Source organism: Aptenodytes forsteri, unplaced genomic scaffold (genome assembly GCF_000699145.1).
Source record: "Aptenodytes forsteri isolate BGI_AS27 unplaced genomic scaffold, ASM69914v1 Scaffold132, whole genome shotgun sequence".
NCBI lineage: Eukaryota > Metazoa > Chordata > Aves > Sphenisciformes > Spheniscidae > Aptenodytes > Aptenodytes forsteri.
Genome location: NW_008795520.1, coordinates 5,004,284 through 5,030,094, shown reverse-complemented (window position 1 = coordinate 5,030,094; position 25,811 = coordinate 5,004,284). Strand labels below are relative to the sequence as shown.

The 25,811-nt window shown below is 36.2% G+C and overlaps 1 protein-coding gene across 1 annotated transcript in view; it reads left to right on the top strand.

The window, feature by feature from the left end:
• Window positions 1-25,811, top strand: part of LYST (lysosomal trafficking regulator) — a 68,647-nt gene that overhangs the window by 19,382 nt on the left and 23,454 nt on the right. Inside the window, exons 12-30 of the mRNA XM_009281795.2 lie at window positions 272-416; window positions 1,225-1,398; window positions 3,080-3,240; window positions 4,854-5,044; window positions 6,608-6,853; window positions 8,490-8,663; window positions 9,206-9,355; window positions 9,957-10,094; window positions 11,889-12,087; window positions 13,376-13,507; window positions 15,831-16,467; window positions 16,984-17,161; window positions 18,085-18,254; window positions 19,651-19,881; window positions 20,810-20,976; window positions 21,535-21,687; window positions 23,114-23,305; window positions 23,944-24,122; window positions 25,298-25,504. Of these exons, the coding sequence (XP_009280070.1) occupies window positions 272-416; window positions 1,225-1,398; window positions 3,080-3,240; window positions 4,854-5,044; window positions 6,608-6,853; window positions 8,490-8,663; window positions 9,206-9,355; window positions 9,957-10,094; window positions 11,889-12,087; window positions 13,376-13,507; window positions 15,831-16,467; window positions 16,984-17,161; window positions 18,085-18,254; window positions 19,651-19,881; window positions 20,810-20,976; window positions 21,535-21,687; window positions 23,114-23,305; window positions 23,944-24,122; window positions 25,298-25,504 (3,824 nt within the window). The remainder of the gene's footprint in view (window positions 1-271; window positions 417-1,224; window positions 1,399-3,079; window positions 3,241-4,853; window positions 5,045-6,607; window positions 6,854-8,489; window positions 8,664-9,205; window positions 9,356-9,956; window positions 10,095-11,888; window positions 12,088-13,375; window positions 13,508-15,830; window positions 16,468-16,983; window positions 17,162-18,084; window positions 18,255-19,650; window positions 19,882-20,809; window positions 20,977-21,534; window positions 21,688-23,113; window positions 23,306-23,943; window positions 24,123-25,297; window positions 25,505-25,811) is intronic.

The following is a 25,811-nucleotide window of genomic DNA, read 5'->3' as shown; positions in this document are numbered from 1 at the left end:
TACATGATTACAAACAAAAACATGTGAAGTGCTGAGTTAATGTCAAGCTCCTCTGTTTCAGTATGAGACCTAGGTCTCTGAAGAGAATCACGTGTATCAGTCAGCTCACTTAGAGAGAAGAAAAAACGACTGAAAAACAACCAAAGAAACCCCAGCTAAACAAAAAACAATTCTCTGCAGTACCTGAACTCTTTCTCTTCACCCTTAATAGCTGGTAGGACAGGTGTTGTTGTATTGTATTGTAATTGTGTATAAACGTTTATATTTCTAGAAGAAACGAAGTCTATAGGAATGGAATACCTAAGTCTGGGAGATAAACTTGTTGAAGATGGCTGTATTCATATAATCTCACTGGGTTCCAAAGCATTGATGATACAAGTCTGGGCAGACTTGAACACTGGAGCATTCGTATTTCGGTATGGTGTATTAGTCCAAAAGCAGTCTTGTGAACATATGTATTGTTACTTCCAGTAGCAGCTTGCAGAGAATACTGGTGGAGAGTAGAGAACTAATTTCTATAGCAGAGTCATCTTGCACACTGATGGCAACATCAATTAAATTTATTGCATACAGATCTACAGGATTACTTGCCAAAAGTGTTAGTCTCTGGTCTCGCGTGTTTCATGTAGTCATATATAAATAATTGCCCAAAATAAGATGCAAGATCAGTCATAAACATAATGTAGTGCAAGACAGCAATTCAAGTATTAACGAAATGACACAATAAATGTGTGAAGATAAGCAAAAGCTTTTGTAGCTGTAGGTTTTCACACCCCAGGTGTGAAACTGCTGTTACTTAATACTTACCGTGACAATCTTGTTTTTAATCTTCTGAACATGTTTTAGCCCTAACTTAGTTCTCATAAGTAATGTATCCTTAAAATGTGTCTAAAGCTGCAATTTTAGAACACGTTATTTCACAGCATTCAAAGCACCTGCACTTTTTCCACAAACTGACCTTAACTTCTCTGTAAAATAGAGCTAATATCCTCATTGTAAATGTAAGCAGATTCATGCAAACAAGTTAAATAAGTTGAAACCATAATGTGAGGATTTCCTCAGCTTATGTTGAGCACTCCAAATACAGCATTGTGATCAAAAAAATTATCTGTGAAAATTAAGGAATGCAATCTCAAAGTAACTGAGGCCAAAAAATTGCAGATTTGGAGCTTAAAATGCAAATTGGAAAACACACACTTTTTTCCTTTTCTGTTGTTTTCATAGTATGTGCATGGATCCAAATGATGAGATGAAAGCTGGTCTGCTGGCACAGGCTGAATCTCCAGAGAATGTTTTCCTTGTGGGCAGGTGGCAGCATTTAGCAATAACGTATCTGCAGCAGCCAGAAGGCAAGAAAAATATCCATGGAAAGCTGTTGCTGTGGGTTTCTGGTCAGAGGTAAAGTATATGTTAGTTGCACCTAGATATTTATCTTCTTAAAAAGATTATCTCTGGTAGGAAAACATCTGCACTGTTTTGGTGCAAGCTGAAGTTATGGTTGAGTAGTCTTCTAGGGGTAGGAGAGGGGTGTCTTACAGTGCTAGGAATTCCCTAGAGATATCCAGAATGGTCTTGATTGCTTTGAGAATCTTCAGTTCATACCATGGACCAATGCAGACATCAGTGTTTTTCTTCATCACGAATATGTGAAAGAGGTAAGTACTACAAGATTTTGAGCAAGATCTGAAAAAAGCTATGGCATGAAGTTAGCAGTAGGCATAATGTCTCTGGTTAAGTTAGGAATCTGAATTAAGGAGGTATAGTTCAGGTACTGGCAATATTGTTGAAAGTAGGAATGAAGAGGAGATGGAGAAAAGGCAGTCATTTTTCTCCACTAAGAGAAATGGAGAGGGGAGAAGTTAAAAATATTTCAGACAAGATCTGAACTGGCAGTGGGAGGTACTACTTCTTCCACTGAAAACTTAAGGTCCATGCTCCTAAATGAGGTACCTGATGCTAGGTTAGGCGGGCCTGTGCCTGCCTGAAATACTGATTGGTTAGAGAAAAAGGAATTTATTAAATATCACAGTTTTTATCCTTTCTTCCTGAAGTCCAGACTGTGAAGGCTTCCTTTGTGTCTCAGATATGAAGCAGGTGGTCAAAATGCTATGTTGTAAAACAATTAGATGTATCACAAAAATTCTTTACTATTCCTCTAGAATTTGGTCAGTAAACAAGCAATGTTATTAAAGACATTTCTAAAACCATAGCTAGGAGAAACTGTTGCACAGTTTTTCTTCCTGCAGTTAAACGTGGAATCGTAAAGTTTCAGACTTGTTTCACTTTGTTCTTGAAACTACATGGAGTTAATTTTCACGCAGTTTGATTGTCTTCCCCCCATTGTTCAGTCTGTGCATGCTGATATGCAGTAAAGTCCAAATATGGAGATGTAGGGGAAACTAAAAATACTAATGTTCTGCACATGTGCAGTTAATGAGGCCCCGCTATATATGAGTTAGTTGCCAATTTGCTAATAGTTAGGCTCTTCCAGGAAGCTTCAGATGACCTTTACAGTCCAATTGGTCTGCTTATGTAAAAGCACATGAGGTTAATTGGATGCTTTTTGAAAGCATCAGGCTTATTGCCCGTGGCTGTACAGCACACTAGCTCTGACAGCGTTCCCTGGTATAAGCAAATCCTCAGCGTGGTATTTTCCAGCATATGTGAACCACAGTTTTCATGGTGTGCATTAGCATATTCAAAGGCCTTTGACTTTTCAGGAATAGTAAAAATTCTTGAAAAATTGTGATATTTTAGAAGCGTGTATAGTGTTATATACAGTTTCTTCTTTGAGGTCAGAGGGAAGGAGGAAATCTCTGAAATCTTGACTGTATGGCTACCCTAGTTGGGACTCTATTCCTCTGTTCTGTGCAGAATTTAAATATGTACATCACTATGTGTAACTGAGTTTTAAGGTGCCTAGAAGTTGAAGATGGCTTTAGTAATTTAATGTTGATAACAGCATGGCTTCTCATCTACTAAATATTAAAAATCTACTTTAAGCCTAAGCTGAATACCTTAGATAACAATTTTGATCACTTCTTAATATTTAAACTTGTTTCTTTATATGTATTTTTAGGAAATGTGAGATTAATTTAGATTATGCACTACCAAGGAAATCAAGCTTATCATCTGACAGTAATAAAACATTTTGTATGATTGGCCATTGTACATCGTCTCAAGAAGAATTGCTTCGATTGTCGGGTAGATGGGATCTTGGAAATCTGCTTCTATTTAATGGTACTTTTGTATGTTTTTTTCTTGAGTCTATCCTCTTCCTCCTCTGAGATCAAAGGCTTAACTTGATATTTTTTTTAACATGCCAAGCTTTTACAGTAAAAGACAACACATTCATTTTGTATGATTGGCCATTGTACATCGTCTCAAGAAGAATTGCTTCGATTGTCGGGTAGATGGGATCTTGGAAATCTGCTTCTATTTAATGGTACTTTTGTATGTTTTTTTCTTGAGTCTATCCTCTTCCCCCTCTGAGATCAAAGGCTTAACTTGATATTTTTTTTAACATGCCAAGCTTTTACAGTAAAAGCAACAACACATTCTTTGCCAGCATGATTTATCAGGGAGAAAGTAGGCAAATGTTTCAATACTGAGTACTTCCTAATGTGTCCTGCCACTATTTTCTTGCTTTCTTTTTAGTGCTGTAATTGGCAATTCCAGTTACTTTAGTGTTTATTTAAATTTCTTTAAATAATACCTTGGGGTAGGGGATGGAGAGATGGTGGTACTTGCTCTGTTTTTTTCTTCAAGCACTCAGTCTCTCCCAGCTAGAAAATTGATTTCACTTACCTGCTTCTAAACTACTAGTTTCAAATTACTTAAAGCATATTAAAAAGTAAACAAAATCTGAACCACCAAATACTGAGTTAAGCGTGCTTATTTCTGAAACTGCTGAAGTTACTTTGGGGTTTTTCTTAGATGTGTAATTCTCCTCCCTCCTTGGAAAGTTTTGGTCCAGGGCTTCTGGGTGTTTGCTGAAGGCTGGAACCTTGCTGGTCGTGATCTGGCATTTCTTCATGTGCAGTGGCCTGGTCAGGACTACTACACAAGTGAAATCAGTTTGCCAGGGTGTCTGGTGTGTGCAGGTGTGTGTAGATATAGTGTATTTGTGCAGGCCATAGGTGAGATGCTTGTCATAAATGTAAGCTCCACCTGGTGAATCTACATGGTCTGATTGCCATGTGCCTACAGCCAGTATAACTGATGTATTCAGAGAGCACTGGATTTACTGCTATACAGTTGTCATCCACCCATACAGCAGAGACTTGGGTCCCTCTGGATGCTTTTGAATTTGCCTTCTCAGAAACAGATGACCCGAGATGTGCTGTCTGGAAAGGGGAGGGAGGTTCATTTGGCCTTCTACTTACTACATATTTTAATTTTTTCCTCCCTATTAGTTGTAGTGAGCTTTCATTGTTGTTGCATCCTTCTCGGTCACTGTATCCAGCTCTCCATGATGTTACTGCATGTTGTTGCTATCTGTAATCTTGCTGCGCTTTGAAAACTTTGAGGAGGCTTGGATAGATGACTTTTCAATTTAAAAAAGTGTAATTGATTATTCAGAGCTGTTGGTCTTCAGTTTGTGCAGATCATCTTCCTGATTTGGTTTCAGTTGCCTTTGCCACTGAATTGATCTGGCCTGTGGTGTGTCAGAAGTCACTGATCTACAGTAGCTAGTAGGAAGCATTAGACTGTACTGAGTTTCTCATCAGCAGGTCCTACAAAAACCAGCCAGCGATCTTCCTTGTAAAGTCTCTGATGCAGTCTACTAGCCAATGTATGAATTTTGCTTCATTGTGTACTAAAGAGTTAACAGCTTCTTTTCTGGTTTTTAGGTGCAAAGATTGGACCGGAAGAAGCATTTTACTTATACACATGTGGGCCAGACTTCACATCTGTAATGCCTTGCAAATATGGCAAAACATTGACTGATTGCTCTAAGTACATAAGTAAAGAGATTCTACAATGTGAACAAATTAAGGAGCTCTTCATGGCAAAAAAGGAAGTGGATGTTGGGCCTTTAATTGTACGTTTCTACTTAAAAATGGTTCTTAGTCTCTTAGAACTGATTAAGAAACTGGGAATACATTTCCTGCTGTCTCCCAAAGTGCTTCACTTTCTCAAAGCAGGCAGGAGCAAATCCAATTTTCATTAAAATCACTGCAAGGTTCTTCCCATTCATTTCAATGGGAGTTGAACTCCACACAGGGTGACTATTTCATCTTGCTGTAGGTTGGATTCTGACAACTTCTAGACGTTCCAGCGTCTATAATACTGCATATTTCAACTCTGAGGAGCAGCCACCTCCAAAGGTGTATTAAGTACCTGCCCTAGGATGAATAGTAGCTCTTATCTCTATTAGTGTAAAGGTAGCCAAGGACACATTAGTTAACCTTTTAACATTAAAACTGAGAGAAGAGGAGAAAGGAGGATTTATCTGGCTTTAACAGGAAGCAAAAGACTTTATCCCAATTCTTTGAGGGTTTTGAGAGGTAGTAAGTTAGCATCAAGTTTGGCTGAAAAGTCATTTTCCAGCTGGCAGATCTTAGCTTTTCTCATCTTTCCTGACTGAAACAGCCATGCCAGATCCAGGTGTCAATATAGTTATGCTAGAAAAAGAATAAAATAAAACTTTCTTATCAGTGGAGCCTGCTATATTTGGGGAATTGTCTTCATGCACTGGTAATTCCTGCTGTATGAATTGTTTCCACTAGAGGGATTTTTCTGATCTTGTTCCACAGCAGCTCTGTAGCTGTAGGCAAAGGGTCATTCTGTCTGGATGTGATCCTTGTAAACAATGGTACTAAATTTTGAATATGTTAAGAAGGAATGAATGGAATAAATAAAAAAGCCTAAAATCAGTCATGCAACTTTTAAGCTTATTTTGCCTTACAAAACACCAAGTAATCAGAGAAGAGCTACGTGCTCAAGTGATTAATTAATCTCTGCACTTTTTGCAAGTGCCTTAAATGTAGTTATTTCTTATTTTAAATAAATAATCTCCCAAATATGATGATTTTACATTATCTGTGGAAATGAGTTGGTTACTTTCCACAGGAGCTTTGGTTTTGCTCTAAGTCTCTTCATCAGTAATGAAACTTCTTCTATTGAGATCCTTTTTCGTATGGCAAAGCTGATTAAAGGATAGACTTAAATTGGAGAGATTTTGGAAAAAATAAATAACTTTGTTTTGGACTCTCCACTTTAGAAAGGGAAACAATTTGCCCAATACCTCTGTATGCTCATTTTCTTTTAAATTTGTCAGTAACATTGTTTTTATGCAAAATAGTTGTAATTCTTCTTCAGGTGATAAGAGGGGGATCCTTGGTGGAATTTTGTAGTGCTTTCTTAACTTTGTGTTGTAGCTATTGCATACATTTGCTAAAACTTAGGAATCTTGTTGCATTTTAGTGCACATGCATCCACATGAAACTTAGGAGCATGCTAATGGTAAAGTAGAAATGAACTGCCAAAGTTGCTGCTACTTCTTGTTAGGTGGCTATTTTGTGTGTAGCTTTTTGTGTTTTGAGGGTTGGGGTTTTTTGTATTAAACTTTCTTGAAAAAATTTATAAACTTCTCTTGTTTCAGGAGAGTCTTGCTGTTGTTTATACCACATGCTGCCCTGGTCAGTACACCATATATGAACCTGTTATTAGACTGAAAGGTCAAGTGAAAACTGTACCTTCTCAGAGACCTTTCAGTTTGAAAGAAGTTCAGAGCAATGTATTGGACTCTCATCACCTGAAAACACTTCAGCCCGTTGAATATAAAACTCTTCAGGGTATACTACATGAAATTGGAGGAACTGCTGCATTTGTTTTCCTCTTTGCTAGGGTAAGGGGGCTGGAGGAGGGGGGTGCATGTATGCGTTCTCCCATATAAAATTTTCTTTGGATCTTGGGTAGCAAATCACATATTCTAGCTGCATTGCTCTAGTCTGCATGTGACTTCTTTTTTCTTAAAGAAAATTTGTGGAAAATATGTGACGTAACACAGACTGCATCATACAGGTTGTCTTAAATTGGAAGCTTAATTATAATTCTGTTATGTAATGTTTTTTGTAATATTGCTAGTATGTAAGGTGGTGTTACATTCTGATTTAGAGATGGGGCTTCTAAATGTCAAAAGAGTTTATTTTTAGGAGTGTTGTTGAACTGATCATATTTTTGGTCTCTAATTTTTAAAGGCACTTAAATTCATTGCATATCTTTAACACTTTAAACACAGGATATTCGCAATGCAAGTATGAACAAATGTAAAACTACAAAGTGTGCAGAACTTTAATTTTAGCTAATAAATAGCAAGAGCTTTTTTGAGAGAACTGTTCAGCCATGTTCAAAGGCTTATCCTAAGGAAAACTGTAATTTCAAAAATATTAAGGCTATGAGCCATAACTAGTTACTACTTAGCTCTGACCTTTACATGGAGATGCTAATATTTGTGCTAGGAGTCTCTGAAATATTACAGTTAATTCAAAATACTAACGTAGGCCTAAAACTTGTTTGTTTTGTATGCCTCTGGCAATGGTAGTGTTCTGAAAGGTGTGTGGAGAGTAACCAATGCGTGTTGGACTAGAGACAGTCAGGTGTTCAGACTTCTGGTTATGAAGATGCTGCCTGCTGTGATTTTGACATTGATAGTGAAATCTGAGGAGAAAATCCTCATTCATGTTATTGTATTACGTAAATTTATGCTAAGTACATGCCACAAATCCTGCTGTAGACTCTCTTTGCATCAGTAAAGCAAGCAAACAATAGATCAGCTGTCAGACAGTGCAGGTATACATGTGTATAACTGTAAGTACAGCAGAATTAATGGGTACACAAGCAAGGGAACCTATAGGAGCTGAAATTCCATTCGTGTGAGATTTTCCTTCTTGTACATTTTTGGTAAAAATACTATTTGCTCTTTCCTGGGATTCAAAAATTGTAGGAAGCAAAGAGTGAGGAATGGTCCACGGTCTTCATCTATCAAATTGCTTGTTTCTTTATGGACAAAATAAAACTTTAATGTTTGACGCTTCCAGGTAGAGCTAGCCTAGACCTTCAGGAACCTTAATTTAAAGCTTTCCTTAAACAATTAGGAAACATACTTTTCCACAACAAAGAGAGTTTATTCTTATTAGTGGCTTATGTATTTCATGACCTTGTGACTTTGTAGTTTAGCAAGAATAAATTGGTGCCTTCTGCTTAAATTTTGTTTAGAACAGATTTTTTTCTTAAAAAGGGATTCTCTTAATGGGACTTATATTCTTAGCAGATCATCATTTACCACAGTAGGAATTATCCTTCAGATAGAATATCTAAATGTAGTCACATAGGCAAAAATGAAGGTTATGTACCTAACCTCAAAATCTTTAAAACAGATTTCATCCAGAAGTTATGATATAAGATGGCAACAAAGCATTTTTAAGGCTTTTTTCTAAATGTTTCTCACTTAAACAGTTTTATTAAATTTGTCTTTTCTTCAGGTTGTAGAGATTAGCAGCTGTGAAGACACTCAAGCTTTAGCACTGCAACTTATACTATCTTTAACAAAATACAATCAACAGAGAATACAGGAGATGGACAATTGTAATGGTTATTCTATGATTCATCGAGTGTTGATCAAACCAAAATGCATTGTTGGATTTTGCATGCTGAAGGTAGAGTGCTCTTTAAAGCTGGTATTTTGTTAAATGTTAGCACAAATTTAGAAACTTCTCTGATTTTAATTCTACACTTGAAGCTGTCTTCACTAAGGCAGAACAGTGATTTGGAGCAAGTTCGGTCTAGGAGTGTTTTGCCTTGAACTAGAAACTCCTCATAGGTAAGGGGAGAAAAAGGAAGTGTTGAAAGACCCTGATTTCAGAGGAGATGGGGGCACGGGGGAAAGCAGCTTTGTTTCTCTGAGAGCAAAGATCTTCAAGTAAGCTTAAACTCATAAGCAATTAATAAAAATATTTGAATGCACTTGAAAATATTTTTTAAAAAAATTTTTGTACTGGTGTTATAAGAATGAAGCCTCTTAAATGACTCCAGTGGGGTTACTAAACTCAGTAACTATTTTCAAAGTTGACCAGGTAGATATATGCTTTCCCTATCAAGAGTTTGATGTCTCTTTAAAGAATGTTTTTTGATAAATTGGATAGGACAACTGTACTGCTTTGTGCTTATGACATTCAAAAAAATTTTCCCGCCCTTTAAGACTCTCCTTGAAGGATGCTGCAGTGATGAGATTCTCTATATAAATGAAAATGGGCAATTCATGCTTGACACAGATTCTACTGCAGTTATCCAAGATGTTCAATTGTTAGAAAAGCTGCTGCTTGACTGGAAGATATGGTCTAAAGCAAAGGTAATTACTTTCATTTTGGAAAGATTTTAAGTCTAAAAGTCAATATTTAAAAAAAGTGATAAAGTACTACAAGGTGTGAAATTAATTTCTCCAGTTAGATATCAGTAATTACTAAAATTTTCTAAAATGAATGGTCCTTATTTTTCTTTGAATAGCTGGTAGTAGCATCAGCTCCCATTATCAATGATGTGGGTAGCCTTAGCGTATTAGTTTCTGCAAATGTAATGCATGTAAATGACTTGTTAGTTGAATGGATTAATTTTTTAAGGAAACTTGTTAAGACTGAGGAAGACCTGCTTCCCTCTGGAGTTAAACTGTTGAAAATAACCAACCAGTGTTAATATAGCAAAGAGTATACAAAACTAGTTTTAGACAAGAAGTAATTTTTTTGTAGCTTAATCGTTAAAATATGCTTAATTTTGTATGAGCATAACTTTTCTGATAGTTTCTAGTTCTGACCTGACCATTTGCAGTCATTTAGTCTTTTTCTTAGGTGTAAAACTAACTTGGCTATGTTCCTAAACTGTTTGTTTTTTTATTCTCAGTGTGTAGACTCAGAAATATATTTTAAGCCATGCTCCTGTTTTGTTTTGCTTTTCAGCAAGGTGTTTGGGAAACTCTGTTAGCAGCTCTAGAAATCCTGATCAGAGCTAACCATCACCAACAGATGTTTAACATTAAACAGCTATTGAAAGCTCAAGTGGTACATCACTTCCTGTTAACTTGTCAGGTTCTGCAGGTACTTTTACTCTGAAATCCTATTTTGTGCTTGGCAAATACTCAGTTTTACTTGGCGGGAGGGGGTGGCAGGGAAAGAGACTAAATGCTATAGAAAAAACTACTTCAGTAGACTGTCCTCTGTGCTTCCAGACCCCTTTCATCTTCTTCAACAGGCATTGTTGCTGTAAACTGATACAGTTCCCTACTGGGTGCTCTATTTACTGCTGGACAGAAGGGGCAAGAGATTTTAACCATCGGTACTATTTGAAAACCTAGGCACTAGGTTACTTGCACAGCTCATACATGAGTAGGAGCTGAAATGAACTGTGACCCTTTTATAGAGATTTGAGATGTCTCTTACTAGTTCCTGAGATGTTTCTTACTAGTTCAAGTCTTCGTTACTGAAAAACATAGATACTGCACAAGTAGCAGAAACTGTCTATCCTGTATCTCACCAGAGCTAATAGGGCAGCCAGCCTGTAGTGCTCAGTCTGGGCACTCCTCTCAAAATTTTGATCCAGTAGTAGCTTCCTCCATGGCATGGAGACAGCTGTTCTAAAAAGGACTTTGGGGAAGTGCTTCAGCCCTTTGATAGCCAATTCTTAGAAATGTGATTTTGAAAAGGCTTCCTGCTTATAGTACATATCTGTTTGTGAAAATATCTTATAATCCCTTTTTTCTACACTGTATTTTCTGTCTTACATTCCTTTTTATTCTGAGTTTCTCTCTAACACATGAAATGCATTTATTGTTTTTTCTCCTCTTAATGTTTTTTTAATGCATCTTTTAATCATTTTCATTGCTGTAAACTTTTAATTTCATTTTTGTGGTATTCCCTATTTTTGGAACTTGTTAGTAGTATAGTTAACTTTTAAAATTGTATATTAATGCAAATGCCTAGATACAGAATGTTGAATAGTATTTTCCCTGTCTTTTGCCCATGAGTACAAACACTAATATACATGCCTGGTAGGAAAAATTAATTTCTTAGTCAAAAAAACCTACTCAAATTGGTCAACAATGATTTGGCAATTTTTTGGGAATGATGGAATGGAAGATAAAACTATATAAACCATTCTCTTTGAAAACTTCACTTAAATTAACTTAATCTAGTCTTTTCATACAGCAGTCTCAGATAAGGTGCTTGGGTACCAAAAAAGAGGTGAAATTTAAGAAGTTAAAAAAAGTTAATCACCATGCTCACATTTCATTGAGGTTTCCCACATATTTCTTGAAGTCCTGTTCTAAAATCACTGTTTAGTTAATGGATTTTTTTTCCAAATAGTCATTGTCAAACTACGTAGAATGCTTGATCAAGCAGAAATTATAAATATAATTATCAATGAAATCTCAAATGTGTATGTTTATAAAAATGGAAGTGGAAATACAGAAGACCCAGTGTGTCACTGTTCAGAAAGTTCTTGGTATCTTTGAAATGTTAGTATCATCAACTATTTTAATTTCTCTACATATATGTAATACAATGACAGTAAACTATTTTTTCAATGGTGATTCATGTCCTAAGGCTCCAGCATTTCCAGTCAGAGTAGCGTAGTATGCGGAAGATGTTCATTTTGTAAAACTAAACTTCCATAACAGCTGCAATATTTTGTTTGCGCCTGAATTTTGAGTGTGCTGGACTTTGGTAACATTGAGTAGGTACAGTAGCTCCTCTCAAGTTAAAGAATACAGGCTTCATTACTTAAGCTTTTTTCCTTGTCTTCTACTATAGCATGACAATTTAAAAAAAAAGACAATTTCTGTCAAATTAAAAATACAAATAACTTACAGTTGTACTGCTCTTCCTTTCTAGGAGCATAAAGAAGGGCACCTTGCATCCCTGCCTCGGGAGGTCTGTAGGTCATTTGTGAAAATAATTGAAGAAGTACTTGGATCTCCCCCAGACCTGGAATTGCTGACACTGGTCTTCAATTTCCTCTTAGCAGTTCACCCTCCCACAAACACATATGTTTGTCACAATCCTACCAACTTCTACTTTACCCTGCACATAGGTAGATATGTCACATTTAACTAGAAATAAACAATAAAATAAAAATCTAGTCATAAATTAATATCTAAGAAAACCTCTTTCACTCTTGTAAATTACTATTCTATGAATATATTCTTTGATTGCTATATTGTAATAACTATATACATAAAATTATTGAACTATTGGGACTTAGTAAAGTAAAAGTAGTTTACAGTATTGAGAGACATTATAGTTAGACTTTGTTAGCTTGGCTTACTTGGAGAACTTTCTTGTGTCTACAGCCATAGATAATCTCTGGTGGTTATGTCTTCAACTTTCTTTAAAGTTTGATACTGCTAAATGGAATGCATAATGTTAGCTGCCTGTACTGGACGCATTTGCCTGTGGGCAAATCTTAGAGAAAAATGTCTAACTTACCTGTAAACGAAGCTTCTTCAGAAATATGTGTATATGGTCCTGTCTCCATCTCTACTTTCTTGTTTCCTGTTACTGAATTCCTAGAAAAATAAAAGGGCTGAGGAGCATTTTTAGCAAATGATCAGTTGCACTGCAAGATGTCATTAGCAGGAACCATCAGTGTATTGCATACAAGTTACTGAAAGTACCTATGTGCTTTGAGGGGTGCAGGTACAGGACAACAGCTGTCTTCAATATATCTGTACGAGATGATCACTTTCACAAAATGAGTGATATGAGCTTTAAAAATTCTTTCTTGCTCTTTTAAAAAATGAGAAACTGGTAGATGTATAGCTCATGCTTTAATATTAGCGTTGTACAACCTTAGCCATAACTTACATGAACATGGAAAACATCATCCAAGTTTGAAATATTTTCTCCTTTTGCAGATGCCTGTGTACCTCCAGTTTTAGTAATTGGTTTCAAAGGCAGTACAGTTGTTTTTATCTGTATCTGTCCTCTAATACTAATAGATGTAAAATTCTGAGTAAGAGTAGAATGCACTTTTGATACTTTGAGCCTTATTAGATGAACCTGTTTGAGAAGTCATCTGTTTTTGACATGGCAAAAAGTCAGTTATTACTACTTGTATGCTTGCAAGGACCATCTTCAAATATAATCACTTTAGAACAGTGTAATATTTTCAGTGTTCTGAAGTCAATTTTTTGTTTTAGTGATATATCTTTAAAATTTTTCTCAAGTGCTTTTTCTCAGATACTCGTTGAGTCGAGCACTTCTCATTAGCCTCCAGTGATCAACTTGAAATGTAACCTGGCTACTATGAGTCTAAAAATATCAAGAATGCAAACTTTAAAAGCTTTTTATGTAACTTTCCCCTTATCTTTTGTTTCTAGATGGCAAAATTTTCCAGGAGAAAGTTGAATCACTTATGTACCTGAGAAATTCCAGCAGTGGTGGGAGGTCAATAGACAGTTCTGCATTTGTGATTACAACTCCAACTGGATTTACAGCTTTACCACTGGGAGGTAAAACAATGCTGGAAAAACAAGGACATTAAGACAGTCCTTTGGCAGATGACTAGAGTGCCTTTAAAGTATTACTTTCCCACAAAGACTTCTTACAAAGCTCCCTCTGCCCATTGGAGCTTGATGCCTGGACAGCAGAGTAAGAAGGATGGAACTGAACATGCTGCCTGAACTGCTCTTTGTTCTCAGGTTGAGACAAATTGCCACATTGATGGCTCAGGCAGTGAAGTGGACCAGATAGCTGAACAATTTCATTTGTTAAACAGACATGCTAGAGATGTATGAGAATGCCTTAACCAGGCAATAGTTGAAATAGTGACCCATAGGCAGCTGTCCTGTCTGTGCAAAAAGCATTAAGCTGATATTTTCCTTTATTTGTGCATGATTGTTAACATCCATCTAAATATAGTATTAAAGTATTGGCATTTGTTATATTGCAGGTATATATACTGTTCCTACATGATAGAGGATGGGAAAGTATATCTTATAAAGAACATCTTAGATACCTTGGTTATATAAATTAAAATTGGAATAGTTTTCTAGAAACAGTCTCATTATATAGCATGCTAAACAAGTTGAGGTCTGTAAAGATAACTGCTTTAATCAGTTTTGAATTCCTCTGCTATAGATGCTGAAATAGTGTGAAGTTATTAGTTCAAGCTGGTAACTTTTTTCAGTTGGCGTACTGTCAGTGTGATGTTTTTTGCATCATTATTGAATTAGATTTTTAATCATACTTTTTATGCAGATTTGAATAGGCAATCAACAAATATCACCTGTAAAACAAAAGCTAAAACATATAACTTATGCTTAAGCCTTTATTTAAGCTTATTGACAATGAGAAATAAATTCTAAATAAAAATGCATAACCTAAGCAAGCTTACCAATATATACAAAACAGGAGTGGAAACAAATTACTCTGATCTCTAACTTAGCTGCTATATATTTCAGCTCATGTATGACTTTGCTATATTCTGTGTATCACCAATGTAATACCTTTTACAATTGGTGTCTTGTTGCTACTTTGCTTAGAAAAAGCAAATTGAGTCTTCAAGCACTACCTCAGTGGAAACAGTGTTAGTTCAAATGTCTTTTACTAAAAGCAGTGATATGAAGAGCAGACCACAGTACTAAATTGTGTATGGAATTAGTCATTCTCCCATATGGATTATATATGAAATCTTACTCTTCTAAACAGAGTACTCTTTATATCAATAGTACCAAACTGTTGTTCTTGAATAAAGATTATTCATGTGTGCCAGAGGAATACGCAACATAAATTTTTGTGAAAATAGGTTGTGTTGTGGTTCTGAATTTGAATTTCTAAATTTAGATAAAATATTTGAAATGGTATGGCCGTTAGATAACTTGCTACCTGCATGTGGGTTTGCAATTTGTTGCACTACCTGCTAATGTGTGTGCAAGCTTGGCTGTTAAGATTGCAGCTATGTAGATCCTTCCTGTTGTCTGAAGGCCAGCTTGGTCTGGCTGTGTTTGCACGTGTGTGTATGTATATATTTATATATTTGTTTTATATATATCTCATTTAAAAAAATATTCCTGATGCATCATCATTGCATTAGTACTAACTGGTGCATAGTTTTCAAAATACTTGGGAATGAACAAAGTCTCCTTTTCCTTGACTAACAGAAAGCGTCCTCTACCCGTCTGGTATACAGACTGCTTTCCCTCTTAAAATATATTTTATGAAAGACATCTGTAATGTGCTCAGAAAGTTTGACTGTTTCAAGTCAAAATGTACACTTAAAAGGAAGCCCTGTTAAATAAAACATGCAGTGATTTGTTATGAATCTGAAGTACATGTAAAGCCTTTGTGCAAAAGGGTTGGTGAATAGTATTTCAATGTCCACTGAAACATGCTGGTAGATCGGACTTCTTACACAAGAGCTCCGAATAGAGGCAACCTGCTGTATTTGACCCTGCTTTGAGCAAGGAGGTTGGGCTAGACAATCTCCAGAGGTACCTTCCACCCTCGATGATTCTATGATTCTGTACAAATTCCTGCTGAGGGTTAGCTGAGAGGATCATAATGTAAATCCAGAAACTCCAGTATATATGGAAAAATTATTTTGCATTTTATGTATCTTTCAGATTTGTGACTTGCTAAATATATGGCTGCATAATAGTTTGCTATCTCTACTTGATCGCCCAATCTATGCTAGCTATGCCAGGTTTTGAATCAGTTTTGCCACATAAAATTAGCTTGGGTCACCACTATGTTAAATGTATGTGGAGTTTAACATTGAGGGAAAAGCTTGTTTCTAGTGTAAAAGGAATGCTAAAGATACCCTTATTTCTCTAGGGAACGCTTCCAAGGCTAGTGTACAGCAGAAGATAAGCTCTCAGGCACCTAAAAGGCTTTGCAAAAGCTTACCAGCATCTCCTACTTCCTCACCTCAAGTCCATCGAAAAAGACTAACTGAAAGAATGGGAAGGAGCGTTGATGACCTGCAAATCATTGGCAAGCATGACTACATTGAGCTCCAGGGTAGAACTGGTTTTGTAGAAAGTTCTGAAACCATAAAGAGAGTACAAGAAGAACTCTTTCTTAGCAGTTGTGAGTCTGCAAAAACAGTTTGTGACTCAGAGTTAACATCTGCCGAAACGTTTGAAGATATTGCAAAAGAAGAAGAGTTATCTGAAAATGCATTTGAGAGTAAAGAAGCAGATGCAGACCTGAAATGTAATGAAGGTGGTGGTGCTGCAGCTGAGCCATCGCTATGTCGTCCAGACAATCTGAAAGGACTGCCTTCGTTTCAGAAGAGTCAGAGTAATTTTGCAGGGTTGGGCTTAGCATTTTCTGTTCACGGAGGATCATCAGCCATTGCTCGCTGGCCAAGCTTTGCTGACAAGAATGTGCTTCCTGAAGACTGGGAGAGTCTTGCTTTTTCTTCAGCTAATGAGAATACCCAAAAACTATCTGAAAGCCCTGATGACAGGTAGGCAGATAAACAAAATAATAAATTAGCAGTAGCTCAGTGTATGAGCTTTAATTTCACAGTTCTTGGTCTCGATTACTATTCTACAAAAATTGGAAGCCTGAAAATTAAGGGAATGTTTTCAATGGCTGTCATAAACCAATTCATTAAGCTTTTAGTCTATAGAACTGTGTTTCAATTTTTGCATTATTTATATAGCAAAATTCCTGATTTTTAAAGTTTGCTATCTATGGTAGGAGTGGGAACTTTTTATGCTAGCTGACAAAAAATCTCAAGCAAGTAGTTCTGGTCAGATGATCCTTTTTGCTATCTGCCATCCAAAAACAAGTGTTAATGAAGAGTGGTAATAGGAGTACTGGAGAAATGTTTGCCGGATTTCCTCCTCCTCCTCCCCCCTCCCAAGAGTAGCTAACAATCATGCATTTTTTTAATGCTTCCTGTTGTAGACAATGAACTGCGATGTTGTGGTTTAACCGAAACCAGGACACGCGATAAAATATATTCCTCTGTTTTCAGATGTACAGAAGACTCTCTTGTGCTTATCTGTTGCGGATTATATGACCTCTTGCGTGGAGTTCTCTTAATCCTACCAGATATCATGCTAGAAGATGTGATGGACAAACTTATCCAACCTGATTATCTTATAGTTCTTGTGAACCACCCATCTCCTCTCATACAACAAGGCGTCATTAAAGTAGGCCTATATAAAATGTTTTCAGCTAAAAAGTTGTGAACTAGCATAGTTAACATGTTGGAAACATAAAGTTTTGTTAATATTTTTTATTTTGCTTTCCTTAGTTTTCTAGGTTTACTTCTGAATTTTGAGATGTTTCCACCTCCACAGACTTAAAAAAAAAAAACCAAACAAACAAAAAGACCCCAAAAAACCCCAACACAAACGTAGAATCTTTCAATAGATAAATATAGTCTATGATCTAAGCCAGAGGGCATATGACAGCATTACTGATGTAAATGGAAGCAGCAATGCAGAAGTAGTCAGTGACCATCTCTTCAAAATTAAATACATGATGCACTATGTTAAATTAAGGTGCAAGCAAAGTTTTGACTTCTAACACGGTTGACTTTCAGTTATTCTGGGGAGTCATCCACATGTTTGTGGCCTGAACGTGGACTTGAGGCTTCAAAATGTTTTCAGAGATTTTTGTAGTATTAACAAGGACAATGTTCCTGGATGATAACATTATGTAGATGAAAAACTTTGAGTAGATTTGTATTTTAATTTAAGAAGAATATGATACGGCTTTATTAACAAAATGATCCAAAAAATCGTGCATGTACTTGCATACGCACCGAAGTGTGGAATTTACCAAGTATAAAAAGCTTAAATGTATTTATGTATGCATTCTGTAACTGTTGTGTGTGATTTCATCTCCCCCAAAATGGACGAAAAACGTAAGAGTCTTCAGATTAAAAGGATAGTCAGCTGTCAGTTGTAACAAAGGCAGTGTAGATTGCAGTTGCAATAGTGCAGTTGATGTTTTTAATCTGGAATTTAAAAAATTTTTATTTCAAACTGTTCAAATCAGACAACTTAACTTTCAAGGGAGTTATATTAAATGTTTAAATCTTACATCATAATTATGCATTTATTTTTAGTTGTTGGATGCGTATTTCAACAGAGCAAGGAGGGAACAGAAAGAGAAATTTTTAAAGAATCGTGGCTTCTCCTTGCTAGCCAACCAGCTGTACCTTCACCAGGGGACTCAGGAAGTTGTAGAGTGCTTTTTGGAAATGCTCTTTGGCCGCTCCGTTGGCTTGGATGAAGAGTAAGTAATGCTTTGCTTTTGCGTCCTGTAACTTAATATTTGAACTACAAGCAGCGCACTCTGCTGCTGGAGGCAAGGATGTGATAGCTTTCTAATTCCTATTCTCTTCGTAGTAGTCAACAACCATAAAAAGGGTCCTTCAAAACTCCTTTGAAATGGTTTGCTTGTAGCTTTAACATTTAAATGTATGGGTGCTGTCAGCTGGGATCTTCTAAACCTTCAGCCCTTCTGAGGGCCTCAGAGGCCTTTCCACTTCGAATGTCCTGTAATCACTTTAACTCTTCCTGTTCTTTCTGATCCTACATGAAACTCTGATTTATATCCTTAGAAGTTTCAAGTAGTAGTCACAAGACTTCTGCTACTGGATTTTGGTAGGTGATTAAGGAAAAAGCTTGATGTCACAGCTGCTTCCTTGGCTTGGCCCTGAGTTTAAACCCTTATTTCCTTTAGGGAAAATCCCACAAATATACCATTTCTTTGAACCAAAGAGCCACCTCATATTGACAGGAAAGGAGATTACCTTCAAGAAGACTATTGTCAAAGCAAATGTTATTTTTTAGAATTAGTCTGACTACTTTATGGTTGTACAGGGAGAACATGCATCTAAGTATAGTCAGCAGTGCAAAAAGCTCCTTCTCAGTTGCTGCCTCTGCAGGATTTGTAGCCAAATTACTTCTGCCTGATGGCCTGCTCTTCACCCCCCAAAATATTCTTGTTTAACTGCAAGACTTAAACCTGGCTGCTTAACTAGCCCCAAAGCAGAGAACTGTTATTTCCTCAGGACTGATCATGGGGCTGGAAAGGTAATTCTTATGGCTCAGATTCTTTTAGGATTGTGTGTAATAGTCATGTGATGGGCTGATAACCTTAGAAAAGTAATCCAATTTATTAATGCACAAGTAATACAAGGTCTGAAGCACTGTTCTGAGTTCTACAGTCACAATAAGCCAGAAGTTACCAAACCTAATTAAACCTCAGCAGTAATGGATATAGGATATCAAACCTGCTGTCAGTCAGTATATTATTATATTGATGCCAAGCTGTATGTGGTTTCTTGATAGTGTCTGTGTCTGTGCCAGTTGTAATACCTACTACTGGAAAGATGATGAGTCATATTTTTCTACACTGATTAAAAAACCCCCTCTGTTTTCATGAAATCTATATTGTAGATAGTTGGTAGTTAGCTGAAGCTTCAGATACACTTTTTAGGCACTTCATTTCCTTGTGGCTCTTTGAAGTGTTTATTTTGCTCTTACTTCCTTTAGTAGACAGGCATTGTTACTGCAATGAAATGTAGGAAATTGCCATCTACATCTGCCAAAATACTGGTGTATACTAGTTGCATATACCAGGGTGCTATTTTAAGGATGTCACTCACTTATATTTATGTTAATAGATTTGATCTGGAAGATGTCAAGAATGTTGGACTCTTTCAAAAATGGTGTGTCATTCCTGTTCTGGGTCTTATAGAGAACTCTCTGTATGATAATGTTCTGCTGCATAACTGCTTCTGTCTCCTGCTACAAATCATAAATTCCTGCTCAAAAGTTGCAGACCTACTGCTTGATAATGGTTTGCTGTACGTGTTGTGTAATACACTGGCTGCTCTCAACGGACTGGAAACAAAGTGAGTATTGTATCAGTTGCTATAAAATAGTCCAGGCACAACCTTAAGTCCAGCAAAAATTATTGTATTTGTTCTACTTTCTAAAATGATCAGAGACCATGTACAAAATAACACTGTTTTTGAGGTTTTCAGCTTTAATTATACCTGTAAGTGAAAGTTAATGTTTAGATATTCAGTTCAAACAATGGAATATAAAATGTTCTTTCCATGCCTTAAACTTTCAAGTGAAATGACATTTTAAAATGCAAGTTTGTCACACTGTGTGCACTTTGGATGCTTTTCCTAAAACTTACCTGAACAGTAAGATAAAGGCCCAGGAGATGGTAGCATTCTACTGTACCTATAGCCAATGTCAAAACTGCAGGAAAAGTCTCTCCTGTGCTGCCTGTGATTTAATAGTTGATATTTTGAGTAACTTAAATTACTTCATAAATTACAAACATTCTGTACTTTAAGAAAGGTTATACAGTGAAGGAAGGAGAAGTGACGTTTTCTTAATTTATTTCATTAGCTGGTATCCTGAAGAAATAGACAGACTTCCTTTTTACCGCAGTATAGTTTTAGTTCAGCATGGTTACAAAATGAGATATTATCCCAATTTTTTTTTTTGGAGAAATACAGGATTTCAGAGCTGTTCTTTAGCTTCAAAGTGTGATAATAATACATCATTGCTTATCCAGTAAAACTTTGAGACATTCTAACATTAAGATTGTAACAAAGATTTGCAGGCATCCAATCTGCCAAAGTTAACACTAAAGAAGTGTCTTTGATTACAATTTTTAGCCTTCAGCAGTAACGCTTTTGTATGAAGTACAATATAATATTAGTACGGTTGGCAGAAATAGCAAGGGGAACAGTAATGGGTCTTGTTATGGGTTACCATCTACTAGAATTGTCATGTTTCTGGTAACTACAACTTTGTTTGCAGCATTCCCTTGAATGACTACAAGTTACTTGCATGCGATATACAACAGCTGCTGGTAGCAGTTGCAATTCATGCCTGCAGCTCCTCAGGTTCTCAGTATTTTCGTGTTGTTGAAGACCTCATTGTGCTGCTGGGTCATCTCCAAAATAGTAAAAATGCAAGGATGCAAAGTAAGTTATCTGCTTATTTTTGGGGTCACGGGACTGGAGAAGTAAATCCCTTCCCCATTGATTTTTGTTTAAATTAATATTCCTGCCGAGGGAGAAGGGGGATTTTTCTGGTGATGGATCTTCTTTCTCTTCCAAGTGGTTCTCAAAGTAGTAGTTTTCCTCAGGAGCCTGCCTTGTGGTAAAGAATTGTGTACTGCTAATCTGAACAAAGTGACTGTAAAAGTTCATTAAGGGTATTTAAATGCAAATGTTCTCTACGGTTTCCTTTAGCTTATTTCAGAGTAATCAAATTCAATGGCTTTTCCATGAGAACTCATTTGTGTACTGTCTGTATCTGTGGAATAGTGAGGTGACTTTCTATGACTTCCGTGGAATTGAGAGTTTTACAGCTCTTGACCCATTTTGCATAGTGAGGTGACTTTCTATGACTTCCGTGGAATTGAGTTTTACAGCTCTTGACCATTTTGCTGTGTTCTTTTACTTTTTACAAACATCTGGTAAAAATTCTTGAAGACGTGTAAAGAATGCCACGTGTCCTTTGTGTGCCTCTCTCTGTAGATATGGCAGTTGTTCTGCAGTTGAGAGTTCTTCAAGCAGCTATTGAATTGATAAAAACTACAGCAAACCAAGATGCTCGGGAGCAGGCCGGTTCAGTGCCATCACCATCTGCACCACATCGTGCAATGTTTCAAAAGCGTAAAGGCATTGCTGGTGAGTAGCAAAAGTGTAGTAATCTTGTACTTTCTCCTGTATGTATTACTTTCAAACAGTAATTTCAGTGATACAACAAATGAGTCCTGTTGCTTTGCTTTGTCTGGGGATTGGCTTTATAAATCAATATATATATTTTAGAATAGTTTAGCCTGTACCCATTTTGAACTTGTGGGGTTTTTGTAGTAGGAGGAGGGAGTGGGGTATGAAAATGAAACCTCAGTCACCTTATTCTCACTGCAGTGTCTAAAGCCAGATATTACCTTCTCTTGGGATTCTCCAATTCACAAGTTGCTTAGCAAAGATGTTTTTAAAGTAATTCATAGTGGTTTTAATAGCCAACTTCACAGTAAGGAAATACGAAAATAAAGTTAGTGCTTGTAACTTTAACACAGCTATGATGTGGGGATTGCATTGTTGCACAACTCTTATTTAGTGATCGTCCTGAAGTAAATACCTGGCACTCCAAATTAATAGTTGGGAATGCGAGAGTCCTACAACCACTGTAGTTGTGCTTGTAAAATATTTGTGCAGTTCTAGCTTTAGCAGTAATTTCTCTGTATTTGATAGCTTGTGAATCATTCTGTAAAGGTTTTGGAATCTTCTGGCTGGAAATTGATTTTGTATATCTCTCATCTAAATGAAGCTGCACTTAAGACTTTGTAGAAGATCTAATTTAAAAACCTGACATGTATTTGAGTTAAAAAAAACAACAAAAAAACAAACCACTATTATTCCCTGTTTACTATGGGAATGTTTCTCTTGATATGGTCAGCTTTCGAGGCCTCTCTCCATCAGCCTAGTAAATACAGTGAAAATATTTTTATATTAGTGAATCTTGTAAGGCACTAAAGATAAAAAAAAATATAGCTATTTCTGAAAGAAGCAAGCACAGTCAAGGCCCACCAGTTCATTTCAAGAAAATTTTAAGGAATATTCTTATAAGTTAGAAATACTACTTCTATCAAAATTAGTGGCAATGGGTATGGTACAAAACATGTTTGTTTATAAGCTGTTAATATAACTGACTCCTCATTTGTGCTAATAAAGCTAGTTTCTAATATGCAATATTTTTTGTTGTATCATTAATTTTTAATCCTTTATTCTAATTATACAGTAAAAAACAGGAATAAAAGTAACTCTTTTAGAATCTGCTTTACACAAAAATATGCAAGTTGTACAATAAATCTGATCTTGAGACTAACTCATTTCATGGTATCACTGCTTGAGTCTTATTTTTCAAATAGAAAAGCTTTTAAAAGAAGGAGAGAAACATCCAAATGACATTTATGGTCCCTTCAATACGAATGTATTTCAAATGTTTTTTTTCCTTTAATGATGTGAACTCTTTGGATGAAAGCAGTTGCTGAGTGATTAATTTTTTGTGCATTTTAGTAGGATGCTATTAATGCTTCTCTACTTAAAGGCTCCAGGAAGTTTTCACATGCTCAGTCTGATGCTCTGCTGATGAAAATGCGTTCACTAGCAAGTGAGGAATTCAACATGATGATGCAGCGGAGAATGAGCCAAGAAAATCCTATCCAAGCCACTGAGACTGAGTTTGTACAAAGGTTACAGAGGCTAACTGTTCTAGCTGTTAACAGACTCATTTATTTAGGTAGGACTTCTTTTTGCTCGTTTCTGTTCTGACAGAGCCAATGTAGTGCTATATGAAAAATAGATTCTTGCTTTTGGAGTGTTGAAGTGTTTGAGAGGAAAGTAATACCATTGATGCTAGTTTAATGGATTTAACCATAAAACATCATTCTCTGTGATTTGTCTCACAGTATTATGTAACTGACAATCTGGATACAGTTTTTATCTGAATGAACTGAACAAGTTATTTTAATTCTACGTTAGTCCATTCCTGTGTTAACTGCCTGAATTATTACCTGAAGATTTAACTCTGCCAAAGGGAGCATCTGCTCTCTTAAAATGCATCAGTTTGCATGTTTCTATGAAATGGCTACATTTGTTAGCAAGACTTGATGACTTTGGGGGCTAGTTCAAATTCCACAGAAGCAAGAGAAAGTTTAGCATGTGGGACAAAAAATTGAATGGCTCTGTGATTAACTGTAAATGTTGAATAAATTGGTTCATAAGGGAATTGAAATAAGGAATACTTCTTGATAGTTAAAATAAAAAGTATGGTAAGTATAGTAGTAAAGGCAATATTTGATTTAATGCCAACTAAAGGATCATAGGATCTTCTTGCTTGAGATGGTACTGATCAATATGTACCTCTTAAAATTTAAGCATCTACTGAAGAGTGTCTTGATGTACTGGGTATAACAGAAACCACAAGTCAAAGCAGACTTTCAGCATCCCAGCTGGAAGTTCCTGAAGAGGAAAGCCAGCAAGAACTGCCGAACAGAACAAATCCTTTTCTTAAAGAAATGTTCAAAATGTTGGTGGAAGGAATCAAAGTATCCATTGTAAGTAATTAGATGTTGTCCACATTAAAGCGTATTTCATAAGGTTCCTTTATTAAGAACTTTTTATGCATAAAGTCTTCTGTCCATAAATGCTTTTCTTACTGCCTCTCTCAGTTCAGCTGTGGCTTTAAAAACTCTGTTCAGCTTCCCAGTTATTCTGCAGTTGTAAAATAATAAATGCATCTGTTCTGATTTTTACCTTAATGTTTAGCAAAATTCTGCTTCTTGAACAAACACACAAAGGTGAAATAGATTTCTGTGTAGTCCACAATTTTGCTTTGTTTCTTAAACCTCAAGGTTTAAGTTTGCCGGAGCCTAGAAAACAAGATCTGCTGTGCATCCACAAATGATGGAGAGTTTCTGAGCAATTTGTGTCTATAATATATTTTAGAGTTGGTGATGTAACTGGGGGGAAGGGAAACTTTCTCTTTTTTTTTAGTTGTTGCCAAAGGGCTGAGAGTTTTCTTTTCTAGTGTACAGGTGTTAGCTTGTCAACCTTTCCAAGGTGATCAGGTTTCGCTTGGGTAATTTGAAATGGTGTTATTGTAAAACTTAACTTACTGCTTCTTGCCTCTTTATTTCTCTTAGGTCGTCTTTATAAAAAGTAGCTCAACCTTATTTTCTTTCTAGCTCTGGAAAATTAAGTTTATTACGTCTGTTATCTTTCAATCATGCCATACTTGTAGTACTTCTCAAAGATGGCAGATTTCTTTTTGTGAGCACAAGCATGTCAATCCAATGCCTGGTTTCTAACCTTTTGAGGTAATCCATTCAGAAACTAGTGATTAACGTAGAAGGGCTATTCATTAAAATAAGCAAACAAAAAACCCTTTGATTTTTTTCTTTAAACCCTCTACATCAGAATTTTCACTTTTTGGATTGCTGTGTAGTCCCTCTAACTGAATATCCAGTTTAGCTAGGAGTTGTGTTCCTAATATTGGCAGATTGAGAGAAAAATGCTTATTTTATTAGAATGAACAAACCGTTCTTTCATTTTTAGTAGAACGCCTTTTAACCTGTACTAATAATCAGTAAACTAAAATTAAACACTATTTTGGTAGAGAGATCTTTATTGTTTTACATATTGATCATATTAACTGTTTGTTTTGTAATGTGAAAAACTTGGTAAAAGGAAGCCCTAACCCTGTAATATTAAAAAATTCTCTCTTACTTAGGGCACCAGCAGAGTGAACACACCGAAGCAGCAGTGGAAGAGAATCCTCTTGTCATGTAAGGACACGTTCCGTACGCAACTTGGCAGGCTTCTTGTGCACAACTTCTCTCCAGCAAGGCCACTGCAAGAGAGAAAGCAGGCTTTGGAGATGGTACATGAAGTAAACCATCAAGAGATTATGCGTGACTGTCTTAGCCCAACTTTGCAAGTAAGCTCAAGACTGTTTGAGAGAAGTTAAAACCTGTATTCAGTTTTTGGTTTAAATTTTACCATTATTTAGAACTGTATGTGGTTAAAGTTATTCACTGCTGGTTTAACAATGTTTAGTGTAATGACAGCCATGTCATACAAAATACCTGTGTGTACCTCTGCAATTGCTGTGTTATCCTGAGGATAGATAGTTTTGTAAGAGGCAAGATAGGATTACATCTGGGTATGTTGACTCTGTAGCACATCAAACATCACATATCCTGTGTAGCGCAGAAACAAAAAGTGGTACTAGTTTTAACATGAAG